Source organism: Thermobia domestica, chromosome 2 (assembly GCF_964235325.1).
Source record: "Thermobia domestica chromosome 2, izTheDome1.hap1.1, whole genome shotgun sequence".
Classification (NCBI taxonomy): Eukaryota; Metazoa; Arthropoda; class Insecta; order Zygentoma; family Lepismatidae; genus Thermobia; species Thermobia domestica.
The window spans coordinates 88,075,117-88,090,520 of NC_137455.1; the positions used below are offsets into that span (position 1 = coordinate 88,075,117).

General features: G+C 35.3%; 1 protein-coding gene across 4 annotated transcripts in view; it reads left to right on the forward strand.

Annotated features, from left to right (window-relative positions):
* Positions 1 to 15,404, forward strand: part of Dhc36C (Dynein heavy chain at 36C) — a 365,150-nt gene that overhangs the window by 195,486 nt on the left and 154,260 nt on the right. For all 4 annotated transcript variants that reach the window (XR_014128870.1, XR_014128871.1, XM_081743777.1 and 1 more), the window contains 4 exons: positions 3,862 to 4,074; positions 5,159 to 5,331; positions 11,529 to 11,670; positions 14,040 to 14,153. Coding sequence is in view for 2 of the 4 variants with exons in the window: in XM_081743777.1 (XP_081599903.1) it covers positions 3,862 to 4,074; positions 5,159 to 5,331; positions 11,529 to 11,670; positions 14,040 to 14,153 (642 nt within the window). In the remaining 2 variants the exon portion in view is untranslated. The remainder of the gene's footprint in view (positions 1 to 3,861; positions 4,075 to 5,158; positions 5,332 to 11,528; positions 11,671 to 14,039; positions 14,154 to 15,404) is intronic.

The following is a 15,404-nucleotide window of genomic DNA, read 5'->3' on the forward strand; positions in this document are numbered from 1 at the left end:
TCTTCAGCAGCATATCGTCCATTCCCTCAACACTCGGTGAACCCAATGTGGTCTGCTCGGTATACATCTTCTATACTAGCCTGTTAAGTCTTCGGACTTATCATTGAGCACGTTGTGAGGCATAGTGAGACGGTGTCTGACCACTAGCCGCTCTGACAAACATGTTCTCTCAGACAGACATAACCTATGCTCTTGACTAGCTACGCTTCCAAACAGTTGTGAGGCCGTTCGGGATAGTTACACTTCTATTATGACAAGTAAATCTACTGTACGTTTTGTAACATGCCCAGAATGTGTCATGAGTGCAATGTTGGGATAGTACTATTTGGTACTTACCACTACATTCTTCTCGTGTACTAACTTTAGGGCAGATCCGTGAATTTTATTGTTTGTTCTTAAATACTCTTGCGCCAGTGTAGTTTCATATTCCCCATATATTTTAATGATTTTTTTTTTTTTTTTTTTATCTAATGAAATCTTACCTCCCTGTAAGAAGTCCTATCACGACTCTCTTGTAATTTGATTACAGATTTCAAATATTTATTTATTTTTTTATTTTCTTCTACTATAATGTGGCCCTGCGTAGCGTAATCACTAGCGCTCTCGCCTTTGGTGCGAGCAGTCCCTGGTTCGATTCCCGGTGGAGGCAGTCAGTCGATAAAATTTAAAAAGCTTTTTCAGGCCAGCCATCCTGAATGAGGTTTTCCTGGATTTTGCTCATTCACACCAGGCAAGTGCCGAGGTGGTACCGGTACCTAACTTCTAGGCCCCAGGCCACTTCCTTTCTTCCCCAATCCTTTCTTCCTTTCCCTTTCCTGGATAGTGTGCTCGCCGAGGGAGTCATCCCTCATACGTGATGGGCTAAATGGCCTTAGATGCCGAAAGCCCAGAAATCTAAATCCTAAATCCTCTACTATATTCTTAATAAACGTAATAGGTATATTATCTATATATCTTTTAATTCTTCATTTTCCTATAGAACAATGTTCCTGAACTTTTTCCTAATGCCACAATTTGTTTGCAATTCTCTTTTACTTCGTTTTCTCTTTTAATGTCTAAAACACACAGTTATTCTTTCTATATTAGCATAGTAGTTTTCCCTTGCTATCTTTCTATTTTCATAGCCCTCACCGCTGGTCTAGTGGCTAACACGTGTCTCTTGTGTAAGTGTTCCCATGTTCCATTTCCGGTGTGGGAGCTCAGAACTTTTAATTTCACAATCATTGACTCACATTAATAATTCGTCTCCTTTATCCTAAAAGGCATAACTGTAGGGCGTTAAACTAAAAAGAAAGAAAGAAAGGAGAAAGTCTATTTCCATTAAATTTACTTTCAATATACACATTCTTCAGTACCACTTTGTTTCCACACTTTTCTTTTTCTAGTTTTGCAAAGTGTTTTTTTTTTTTTTTTTTTATAACCCATGCTTCTTAGCTTTGCTACCCTCAAGGTATCATACTTTTAGTAGCAAAATTTGAAGTGCTCACTACTATACACTTCAAATGCCGCACTACTAAATTTAGGAGAAAGTTCAATTAGACAGTACTTTCAGTTGCATCTCCTTCTCCTTCTTCAACTCTGGCGTAACTAAGTTTGACCAAATCACCAACAGGACAGGTTTTGCGTATTGGGAAGTCTGGTGACGTGACTAATTTAAGCGACAGTGTAAGGAAGTTCAAAATTCGAGGAAAGTTGATAATCTGATTTGTGAGTGACGATGGGAAAGGAGTGTACTAGTTACACAGCGAAATTTAAACTTCACGGAAAACGTGAAGCTGGACGCAGATTTGTTTTTTTAAAAAAAAAAAAAAAAAAAAAAAAAAAGTAAAACCTTCGTCGGTGGTGTGCAAATGAAAAGAAGCTTTTAAATAGATCGAAAAGTAGGCGTTCATTTCTAGGCAAAGTGCAAATATCCAGATGTGGAAAATGATTTGCTTGATTTTGAAGTTTAAAACAGGAAATGTAAATATGTCGTTACAACTGAAATGACTCAAATTAAAGGCTGCAAAATAATATATGTACATGTCATCTTGAAACTGATGATTTATGATCTGAGGGGAGAAAATCTCGATTATAGACCACACCATGATTTTTCAAGCCAAAATTTAGGAAAAAAAGTGCGGCCTGTATTCGCGTAAATGCGATAGTACACCACTTGCTACAAACTTAGAAGTTTCAATACACAAAGATCATTAAGTAACTTACGTAACCACTTTGTCTTGGTATAGCAATTATACTTTAATTATAGTCTTCCTTTACTTCTGTTGTTTTACTTCCATCATATCAAGACACTCAAAACAGAAATTTCCTATAAGTAGAAACAGTGCAGTACTACTACTACTTAACAACAGATATAACATTAATTTTCGGCGAGGGAGACCCAGGTTAGATTTCTGTCGGGAGTTCATGGGACTCGGATCCCACGTTAAGTGGTACCAGGGTGTCTATCGGTCACGAAAGTCACGAATGTCACGAAAAAGTCACGAAATCAGAAAACGGTCATGAAAGTCACGAAAAAGTCACAAAATTTAGTTTTTTTTTTTTTTTTTTTTTTTTTTTTTTTTACTGTACAAATGTAAGTACAGATTGGACAATTTTGTTCTATAAAACGTCAAAATTCACCACCAAAAATGTCTATAGTCGACTTTAGACGCTACCAAATCGCAAGCAAAGTACGTTTCTATCGCATGGATGAAAATTCGGCCTAATTCGTACCCAAATTCGCTCTTGAAAATGTTAGGAAATTTTATGATTTGGTAAATAAAAGGTCACGAAAAAGTCACGAAATTTCATTTTGGAATTTTAGTAGACACCCTGGGTACGTTCAGTCTTATATAGTCTCAATACTAAGGGAGCTAAACTCAAATTTAATTAATAATATTAATTTATTTCTCTATTTCTTTACATTCTCCGTAATGAGTAACTTTAGCCTTCACTGATTTGCTTCCCTACACGATTTATTTTTTGGGGGGGACGCGTCCCCTTGTCCTCTGCCACAGACACCCGTGCCTTTTATGAAGACTATGTTTTGGCTATTTTGTCTTTCCGTGAGTGGATACAAATAGCCTCGGAATCGACGTCGTTAAATCTTCCCGACCAATCAAGCTCACAACGGCCAGGTGCTGCACATAATCCTGGTGTATCGAAAATCCTCGGTCATAAGCTAATTTCGTTATAAGTATAGATAGAACAAAAAGAAAAGAGATAAAATGTGTTGGAAATAGACGGTTTTCAATTTAAAATAGTTTAATTTTACCAATCGCACTAGGCGTTTACGCTTTACATTGATAGTGAACCCTACATTAAATGAGAAAAAAGGTAATTTCCAGCTCAGCAGGCTGTTCGAACGGAACATAGGGCCACTCAAAATTAACACGGGAACGCAGATCTGTTTCCCAACAGTACTATATTGTTGGTATGTTGAGGGCCTAAGAGGACTGTCTACTGAATAGACAACTTGACTTTTTCATTTAACCCCCTTTGTGGAGTCGTACCAATATGAAGTCGAAACGGCTAATGTGATTGGAAAAATTACACTATTTTAGATTGAAAACCGCCTATTTTCAATATGTTTACTCATAACGAAATTGACCTATGGCCCCGGACTTTTGATATACCTTGTATATTTGGAACTAACCTCATTTTGTGTAAATGCATTGAAAAGGATTTTATTTACCTAATGCGTCCAATTATTAAGTTAACTGATAACTGCGCTGTCTCTGTATTTTCAATTTCTTCAACTGCACACTATGACAAATTATTCAATTTTTGTACGTAGAAAGTACTGTGGCGTAAGGCAGCAATTGAGATATTGTTTATCACTGCACAATTTGACCTCCGTTGTACAATTGCTTCTTACAGGGTGTGTTGCTGTCCGTACCGGAAGCAATGGAAGACCTACTTGCCATGAAGAGATTGTGGGTACACGAAATATTGCGCGTATATTATGACAGACTGGTAGATAATGCAGATAGAGAATGGTTATTTGATATGTTGCATAAAGTGTGCTTGGAAGAATTCGAAGAAGATCTTGATGATATGTTTGAACGTTTACGAACGGAAGGAAAAAGGGAGGTAAGCTGGATTATGTGTCGCTAGTAATTAAAGATTTTTTTATTGAAATTAATCGACATTTTTCAATGGTCTGATCTTTATTTTGTAGAAGAAAATGATTGGTTATATATTTTTTCACGCTTTTGTTATATAAGTTATTTATGTATTCTTTGTAAAATACGCACGGGATCAATGTAAGAAAATCTTATTATATTCTTATGCCATATTTACATGCTTTTCTCTGTGTCAATCTCAGATCTAAGGAAACAGGGATAAAATCCCTACAATCGCTTTTAGAAAATCATATATATTGTAATAATTAAGATAAGTAGCTACAACAGAAGCTTACGAATTGCGGACTATAAATGTATGTAGATAGGATTTAGAGCAGAACGTAATGTCTTAAGAGTATGTAATTTTTTATGAATGCATTATTTATTTGATTCTGGTTCACGATATTTTAAACAATTTTAAAGTACAGGTTATCATCAACTTTTGTAGTTTTGTTTCCTGGGGACGACTGTAGAGGGCTGAGGAACTGTGTTAAAATCTTTTTAAGTTTACAGTGAAACCTGCTTATGTTTAGCAGCCATGTTGGCCATACAAAAAGCCAGCCTAACATATGAATATAGAAATAAAATTAAATATTAAGTTTACGGTAGTGAATAGTTTCGTGTATCTTATTTTCTTTGGTAAGATGGCCAAGAAGTTGCCAACTTGCGTTTCTTTGTGAATATAGATTTTACCTTTGCAGATTATACAAATGTTTTCTGTATATCTTGCGTACAAATTTAAAAATTCGGTATTTATTTAAGTAAATATGTCATTCTGTTTTAGTACTTTTAATATATTAAATTTTTCGACGATTATCTCCTCTAGAAAAAGGTGTCTGTAGAAGAGTTTTTCTTTTTTTTTCAGAATCGAAGTATTTTTTTTTAAAAAAATAATCGGTTGTTTAAAAAATTCTTGAGATAATTAGTTTATCTAAGAAATGAATCTGACAATCTGATTTTAATGTAAATAGTTGTGAATAAATATGTTCCATGAATGTTGTTAAAACAACGTATCACAGGCAAATAAATGCAAATCATACTTGTTATTTCAGATAGGAGAAACAGAGCTTCGAGCTTTGATATATTGTGATTTTGCTAATCCGAAAGGTGATACTAGAAATTATATGGAAGTTACAGATTTTACCCATTTGAGAACAGTAGTGGAAGGTTTCCTGAACGAATTCAATAACATGAGCAAGAAGCCTATGAACCTCGTATTGTTCAGGTACCATATATATTATCAGTTATTATTATTATATATCAGTTACACGATGACTAATTATATCTTGCAGTTCAATAGTGTTGTTTCCGAACAGAAGAATGTAACCATAAAACATAGTGGTCAGATATTTCTCATTTATATTAATTCCTATCTCCCAGTTTCAGACACCGAAACACATATTCAAGTACTAAGATTTAATAATGGACAGGAAACTAGCACATGAAAAATCACGTCATAAGGTACAAATTGTTTCAACCCCACATCTGGTGCTGGTCGGTCGGAAACGTAAGGAAAACTTTGTCTTGTGCGCCAAACCGGGGGCTTTTTGCCTACAGTGAGCCTCCGATTTTTTTTTTTAAAGGGGCCAAAATTTCCGTCATAAGGTACAAAAAAAAACTTAACGGGATATGGTGCGGAAGGATGTCCAAACTAAAAACTGGTCCGTAAGACAAGATTATCGGGGGCTTAAACCCCATAAGACAAAATTCAAAATGGACCAAAATTTACGTAATAAGGTACAAGAAAATTTCTTTCGCCATTTTGTTCCTTTTCATGTGCTACCAAAACACTTCGTAAGATAAAATAATTAGGGGCTAAACCCCCTTAAAACAAGATTTTTTTGAAAAAAGGTCTAAAAATTACGTCATATGGTATAAGAAAAAACTTAGCGGGGTTTGGTGCGGAAGGATACCCCAAACTAAAAACTAGTCCGTAAGACAAGATTCAAAATTCGAAAAAGGGCCGAAATTTACGTCATAAGGTACAAGAAAATTTCTTTCGCCGTCTTGTTTCTGTCCGTGTACCTATCACCAAAACATTTCGTTAGTAAAAGAAATGGGGGCCAAATTCCCTTAATAGAAGAGCTTTTGATAAAAGGGCTTAAATTACGTCATAAGGTACAAGAAAAAACTTAACGGGGTTTGGTGCGGAAGGATCATATCAGAGTGTATATGTTCACATATACTATGTGAAAGTGGAGTTCTTGCACAAAATTGTGTCAAAGGATTCGTTTCTGGCTGATACTTCAATAGATCCAAACGTCTCCATCCTCTTTTTGCACTAACATTACAAATTCAACGTATTAAACATTTCCTTAATCGCTCTAATACAGAGATTCCACCTGGATTTTAGGTCTATTTGATGAATACCTAACATGATAAAGATTTTATGCAGCAAATGAAATCCCAGAAGAAATTAAAGAATTTCTTGCTGAATATGAAAAATTCTGCAATGCTACACGCAGAGGTGAGCATGGCTATACAGCACAATTTTGGTTCATATACATATATTACGTAAATCTGTACCTTCAAATGTCAAGAGCTGTAAGAATGAATGATGTAGACCTCTTTACTTTCTGTCTGCCAATGATGATAAATCCCCCCCTTTTTTTTTTTATCACAAACCATCCAAATTATGCTCGATTGATGGTTAAATATGAAGAAAGCATGAAAAATATTGATAAGAAGTATCCTGGTTTGAAGGCTTAGCTTCAAAACGGTGGACTGTCAGTTCTTTCGCTTCCCTCCCACTTTCTTCATTCCACCATTCCATTCATTTCTCATCATCACCGTCTTCTTTAGCCTATTCGGTATAATCGTGAGACGTAAAACTCAAAGATTTAATTTAATTTAATTTTGCATTCAGCTTTGAATTGTTACACTACATCCGAAATGTTTAAAGAAGTGATTAATGAACTCCGTGCCGTAAATTTAGGAGGTGATTCCTTGTTTCAAATGAAAGAAGAAGTTCTAATAAACATGGGTTAGAAGACACATCCTTTCAGAATTTCAAACCGCCAAAAATGCGAAATATCCCGTTTTGAAACTCCTTGGATTGAAAATTATGGAACCTCTCGTAAGCGGTTCAAGGAAATACACAGAAACTAGTATGCACTCTATCTAAACACCCAGTTTTCGCGTAACGAATTGTATGAAGTAAGTGAGACATGAGAATACACTTTTAAGTACTAATTGATACTTGTTGCGTCGGTACGAGGATTGTGAAACACGAATATTTAGATAGAGCGGATACTAGTTCCTGTATAATTTCTTGTATTGCTTGCAAGATGTCCCATAATTATCCAAGCATTATATATATATATATATTCACGACCCATGTTTATTTCAATTTTTGTCTTTCTTAACACTCTATATGCCACTCACCATTAAAAATTCAGCATCAAGAAGAAGACATCATAGGAAGTCCAAATTTGCAAAATATATAGAGCGTAGAAGGATAAACAGATTGGCATGATAGCATCGTTAAGTGGCAGAGGCACTAGGTATACCATCTAGCGACAGCAAGTGGAAACTGGCTAGAGACTCATAGTTCGGTTATAAACGACGGTTTGTATGATATGAGTATGTGCATAAGGTGAAAAGATGCCTCATCGTCAAATGCGGCAGACCTTCCAGAAGGTTTCAGACGAATGGTAACTCCACTAACGCACTACGCAGCGACACACCGGATCCCAACGATCATCCCATACCAAGGGCCGCGAGGACAGACGACTTGTGCGTATGTATCTGGCGGATCATATGGACACATCCAATACTGTCGCAAGCACTGGAGGCTGTTGCATAGCTCCCAGTGTCCCCACGACCAGTTCTACTCTGGCAGAGCGGGGCATATTTTCACGGCGCCTATTGCTGTGACTTCCTCTGGCTACAGAATGTAGATATGGGAGACGACAATGCTGTCGCGAACGTCGCGCATAGAGAGGCAAATGGCAGGACAGCCTCTTTTCAGACAAATTCCGCTTCTGTCTGCAGCATCGTGTTGGTCGTATCCGTACCTATTGCCGCCATGGAACTCGGCTGCACTTTGCACCGCCAGATCGGTCCAGGGTTATTTGTTTCTGTGCTTCCTAGACACTGAAGAACATTTGACCAGCCAATGGTACATCGATGAAGTGTTGGACCCGATTGTGGCCCCATCATCGGAAGTCCTGGCGGGGATTACATTCCAACAGGATAACGCGCGCCTTCAAGTTGCACGTACTGTTCTACACTTCCTGGGCGGACACGATGTTCGTCTGATTCCTTGGCCGGCGCGTTCTCACCGTCTTTCACTGATTGAACACATCCGGTCGATGGTTGCACAATGCCTCTTACATCTGAAAGATCTATCAGTTACAGTTGATGACCTGTGCCATCATATCGAAGATGCATGGCTTACCATGCCCCAGGAGGACATTCAAGAGCTTATCTCCTCGATGCCTTGCCATGTTGCAGCCGTTCTGAGCGGCCATAGTTAGCAAAATCTTTCGAGATAATCGCTGTAGCTATCTATTGTAAAAAACTGGATTCAAAATTTGCTTTCGTTCAAGAGTTATCATGTGGAGTAATAGACTGACGTAAGTAACCGTTACCCATTAAGATGTTAATGAATTGACTCCATTATAAAACTCGCCCGAGATAATCATTCTAGTTATCTATTGTGACAAACAGAATTTTAAAAAAATGCTTTGTTCAAGAGTTGAGGTGCGGAGTAACGGACGTACGAAAGTAGTACTAACAGAACAATCTTATAAAGCCACAAGAGTGATTCTAATAGATAAATATATATACTCAAAAACCAATCGAAGTTTGTGTACTTGTTCTTACGTTATTTAGTAATATTAATTGTTTGTTATTTCAATATCGTCTTTAGATGTAATTTTCGAGCGTTGTTTTTATGTTGACATTACTTTTATAAACAGGATGTGTCAGCCATTTGCTTTTTCGTGGCAAGGACAAATAGCCTTGCAGTTGACCTCTCTGTTAATATTTGGACTCCTTGATCCATTAATCGTCGATCAATGTCTTGTTACTATTTGCGTGATGAATCTTCACTTAATACGTTTATGTAGTGTAATAATTTCTTTAGAATAACAACAATGTATTTTTCTTTTGCAATATAATATATTTAATCGGGGCTTCAAGTTTCGCTTATTCAAGATTCGCCCAATTCTCCTAGCTATGCAAACGTCAGTTAAAGTGATGACAGATTTAATTTTCTTATTAGGCGAAAGTTGAATTCTTTTAAAAACTTAGTTTAGCTCGCATACATTGGTAGTCCTGCACCTCATTAATAGTTAACTATTCCTCTCGAAACTAAATTCATGCTGTTATTAAATAGTTCAGTGTGTAGGAGAAAATTTTGACAAACCCAGCAAAAATTAGTAGTTTAAGGGGGCAGACTACTAAATATTTTTCAAAAGCTGACAATTTTTCTTTTGCCTGTTTTTCGTAAGGGAAAAGAGATAATGAAAGGTAACTTACCTCAATAATAGATAATACGAATCGAAAGAATAGTAAGTGTTGCCATCCCTAGAAATGACAGTGTGGCCAAAATTTGAATTAACCGAAAATCTTGGTTAAGTCAGAGACTAGAAAAATAAACTCAACGGTAATTGATGACTTATCATGATATCTGTATTCCTTGTTAACTACTTTTTTAAATATTTGTATTTATTTTGTAATAACTTATTTATTTTGTAAAAACTTGTGTAAGTTATTACAAAATAAATACAAATAATATTTAAAAAGTAGTTAACAAGGAACACATATATCATGATAAGTCATCAATTACCGTTGAGTTCATTTTTCTAGTCTCTGACTTAACCAAGATTTTTGGGTAATTGAAATTTTGGCCATGGATGGCAACACTGATTATTCTTCCGATTCGTATTTTCGGGTGTAGAATAACATTGTATTGTCTATTATTGTGGTAAGTTACCTTTTATTATCTCTTTTCACTTACGAAAAACAGGCAAAAGAAACATTGTTAGCTTTTGAAAAATATTTAGTAGTCTGTCCCCTTAATGAATCTTGCAGGATAGTTCCCTTTCATCAACTAAAGTAATATCCTAAAAGTTCCCAAACATCTTTCTTGAGCATCATCCAATGTGGCTCCATATTCAATTCGGCAGCCACCGTCTATAGAACAATAATGTTTTCCTTGATTTCTTACCTTAAGTTCAATTCTACGGTCTTGGAACTCATAACAAAATATTTTGTAAATAAAATTTCCTTTAATTTGATATATAATACATCTCTGTAGGTCAGGTAAATATAAAGTTATAAATGGTAGAGTAGGCTTCTGTCGCTTACTTCCCTGTATTTCCATGTATTTTAGCATTTTGGCTGATTGACGACATCTGTCTTCTTTATGAGAGTTAAAAAATCAGAAAAATACACTTGAAAGAAACAGATTCAAGATTAAGCGCCACAAGCTTACTCTATCATTTGTAACTTTATATCTACCTGATCTACAGAGATGAATTATATATCAAACGAAATTAAATTTTATTTACAAAATATTTTGTTCTAAGCTCCAAGACCGTAGAATTGAACCTAAAGGTAGGAAATCACGAAAACATGATTGTTCTATAGACAGCGGCGATGTTGATGTAGTGTCTTACTGCATTTCATTTACGTATGATTAGTGATTCTTGGTGCTTTGCTTATTTTATAATTTATGCAAACTCTCGTAGGATTTCTGTCATTTTTTTAATGTTTTCTGTAAGACATATTTTTACTTCATTAACATTTTCATATCTCGATGTCAAGCATAAAATATCTGTTCATATACTGTAATTGTCCTTATACTGTTTTAATATGTACTTTTTTAAATATACTGTATATATTTCTTAAATTTAGGAACTACAAATTTTTGTGTCATTTCTTGTCAGTACTACCAACATAATTTTGCATTAGGTGAATATTGAAAGGCGAAACTTGAATTCAAGATTCGCCTACACTTTCTCTTGAGGTAGCATCTGTAAATTCCAGTGCCTGAAGTTATTAGGAGAATATTGAATAGGCGAAAGTTGAAGTCACCATATTTAATATATTTGCAAACTCCATTAATTACGAGGTCTTCTTTATTAACCTAAACTAATTTTTGTATTACTACAGTTATGATACATATAAGTTATATATATATATATATATATATATATATATATATATATATATATATATATATATATATATATATATATATATATATATATATATATATATATATATATAGATAGATAGATAGATAGATAGATAGATAGATATAGATAAGAAAGTTGTTTTAAAGTTTCAAATATGCAATAATTGTTAGAGTCTGATTTAATTGAGTTTACGCGTTTCAGTTATAATGTATCATGTTTTTTTATTTTTATTTTTATTAAATCAATTTACTTGAGCTTTGTTTTTTATTTAAAGGTTTGCCATAGAACATTTATCTCGACTTTGTCGGATCTTAAAACAGCCTTCCAGTCATGCGCTTCTGGTAGGTGTTGGAGGCTCAGGAAGACAATCATTGACTCGTCTGGCTGCACATATAAGCGATTACGACTTAGTTCAAGTAAGTCGAGAACAAGAAACATGTTTGAGTGTGTAGAGATTTCATATGAACGGTATCAAATACTAAATGTAATGTTTACGAAGATTTTACTTTTGATATCTGTTATTAAGGAAGTAGATTAAAGCAAGAAAAGCAAAGAGTCATGTTTCATTGACTCTAGAGTTAGCAATGAGAAATATACATGTTCTAGTATTCCGAGGAGGTATTTTCCCTTTTAATATAAAGTAGATTGGTGTCAGACTACTGCCTGTAGACATAATTACATTACAAGAAATGGTTCGAATGTACTACCGAAAACCGTTAATATAATGGTGAACTCTTATATTGTAAGCGAATCCCCGGTTTTATTCTAAGTTACATAAGCTTGCGGCTGTCACTGTAAGTATCCATTGGTTTCTCAGGTGTCTCTTATTCCACCCTATTTTTTGATTAGTTCCTTCACCATATCTATATAAATAAAAATGAATGCTACAATGTTTGCTTGCTTACTCCTTTTAGACCTGGACCGATTTTGTTGTTTTTTATATATGAGTTGACTCCGGCCTAACTTAAGCTTTTATAACATTTTTGGTATTCTGTGAGAAGAGGTGAGGGGTGGGTACGAAAGGGGCGATATGTAAAAATAATAGAAACTGACCGATATTAGCGTTCAATCCATTGTTTGCGGGGTCGCAGAGTGACACCCTCAATATCGTTTACATCCAAATTCATCCCACATTGGCGTAGCCAGGGGGACTGACTCGGCTTGAGCATCCGCGCCTCCACTCCCAGTGCAGTGATACTGAAAGTGGATTCAGCTTACATGGAGTATGTTCTATGTGTAATCCCTATGTTACGACTTTTTTCTTTTCTGCTTAAGCATATATGAGCATATAGTTTCACATCAGTTGTATATATATATATATATATATATATATATATATATATATATATATATATATATATATATATATATATGTGTGTGTGTGTGTGTGTGTGTGTGGCTTTGTTTTTCGGTAACTACTGGCCGGATCTAAACCAAATTGGGTGGACATGTTACTCATTGTCAAGGAATAAAAATCACAATATTTGATGGCCGAATTCAGGCAGGGGCAGGCTCGACTCGGCTTGCTTTATATCCTGTACTTTATTTCTCGGTAACTGCTGGCCAGCTCTGAAAGAAATTTGGTGGGGGAAGTAGCCCATCATTTGAGAAATAAAGCTCGCTGTATTTGGAAGCCGACCTCGGCCATGTTAAGGCTTAACACCGCTCCGCTTGGCTCGTATGGATTACTTTATTCCTCACAAGGAACGGACATAAACCTGTCATCCGGACATCCGAATCAAACCTAGTCCATTCGATAAACCTAACAAAGATATGTTCATGCACAAAAAATTAGGTGCCATGGACAAAGGACCCATTAGGTCTCTGGGGTCCATTAACCCTGTTAGTATAAAGAAAATTGTAGACTCACAGTGAAATAGCTATTGCATCAATACTGTTCATTGGAAAGTCATGGTTTATAGTTCATTCTCTTCAGCATGAAACAAGCTTTCTAGTGGTGCTATGTATTGGGGCCCATAACGTACTTTAACAGGAAAAATTGGGAGAATGTCGGTAAAATTCCCTTCAGAAATCCTTCCCATGAACTTTAGACCTCTCTGGAGTGGCCCCGGATAAAAGCACATAATCCAAATGTATCTGGAAAAATAATATAGGGGATAAAAATGTGTGTACCACGTTTTGTATTCAAAGACGGGATAGGTATGAGGGGAAAGAGTGTATTGGTAAAGAGAGAGTGCAGAAATGTTACCTTGATGCGGGAGGATAGCTTATATCATATAGCCCTATCCTAGTAATAGACCTTAATGTATTAAATATTAAATGAACTCTGTATATATATATATATATATATATATATATATATATATATATATATATATATATATATATGTAAAACATTGAAGGGAGACAGAGATAAGCAACCAATACCAACAAAATTACAACTCAAAGATGTATGATTCTATTAACATATAACTGCAAAAAATACGCATTTTATATATAAATACTTGAGATTGATAGCATTTAGTTTTGGCTCAGTGATTTGATACATTGCTGTAACTGTAACATTCATTGAACTTTCAGTGATGTTTGCAATGCATATTGCACATTATACGTTATCCAGAATTCGTTGTTCCTAAACCACATGACACACGAAATAGGAAGAAAGAGGTATGTGCCTCTCGTATGATAGGCTCTAAAACTTTTATTGAAAAAGAGAACTGTAGTTTAAAAATTAAATTGTTGCTCATTATATTACTATTATTATAGTAACATTATATTACTAGTACTTCTTACATTAATACTCATAAATATTAACATTTTATAGGTAGAGATCACAAGGGTGTATGGCATGTACGAATGGAGAGATGACATTAAGACACTTTTGAAGAAAACTGCTTTCTATGAGAACCATAAAGTATTTCTCTTTACGGATTCACAGGTTTGTTTCACTTCTCACATTTTCTTTGATTGTAGTAATTACAGTTTCGCACAAAGGGGTTTACACTGTTTCAGCTTCAATAACTCGAACCAAAATAAACAAAATATGATTTTTTAAAGTCACAAAGATGTTCAAAACATTACTGATGATGTTCTAATGTGGAATATGTTGAAAATGTCTTCCATTGGCAGCAATACATCGTCGGCAACACTATGGAACAGACCGACAAACATGTTATGTGGTTTCCATTGGAATTGATTCACAATCCGTGTCAATCGCCTCTCTCATGGCATCCATCGTACGTGGCTTTGTGACGTAGGCAGCTTCCTACATAAAGAAGTCTAACGGTGTTAGATCCAGAGGTTTGGGGTGGATACTCGACACTTCCTCGTCTGCCTACTACCTCCTCTCAATAAATGTTATATTCAAGAATTGCTACACGTCTCGATAGTCGTCTTGTTGAAAAACACAATCTTCATATGAGTACAGTTGATGAAATGCTGGCACAATTTTTCCTGCAACATGTTAAGAGTCTTCATCCCGGCGAAATTAAAATACCGCTAATTTTACATTAATTATGTGATATTTTCAAATAGATAAAAGATAATCGAAATGTGGAACAAGAGCACCCTAGACAATATCATTTTACATGAGATACCGTTATTACAACTCACTTATCTGCTTTCGATTTCGAGCCATTTTGAAAATCGGCATTTATTTTCGCGTTTCTAAACAGCTGAAAACATAAAGTTACTAGGTGACTTGTGATAACGGTACCTCACGCAAAATAATATTGTCTAGGGCGCTCTTGTTCCATATTTCAATTATCTTTTATCTATTTGAAGATATCACATAATTACTGTAAAATTAGCGGTATTTTAATTTCGCCGGGATGAAGACTCTTAAGGTATTTTACACAGTTCACTATTTCTTTAAAGAAAGAATGAAAGAAGAAAAATTAACAGCTCGTTCCTCCATAACATGAGGGCTATCCTTTGCTCAATATACACAATTTTGGCGATTGATGTTCCATTCAATTTAAAAGTTGCCTCATCAGACCAAACAATTAAATCAGTCAACTGTTCATTCTTATAAATCCATTCACAAAATTGGAGGCGCCTCATTGATTGCGTAAAGCAACCTGGGAATTTAGGGTTTCCACTTTGCTTGCTTTAAAATGCTATGAACGCTTAATTTACACATGGTTTACACAAAGCATGCCGTATGGACCTCTGAAGGGATCTTGTGAAA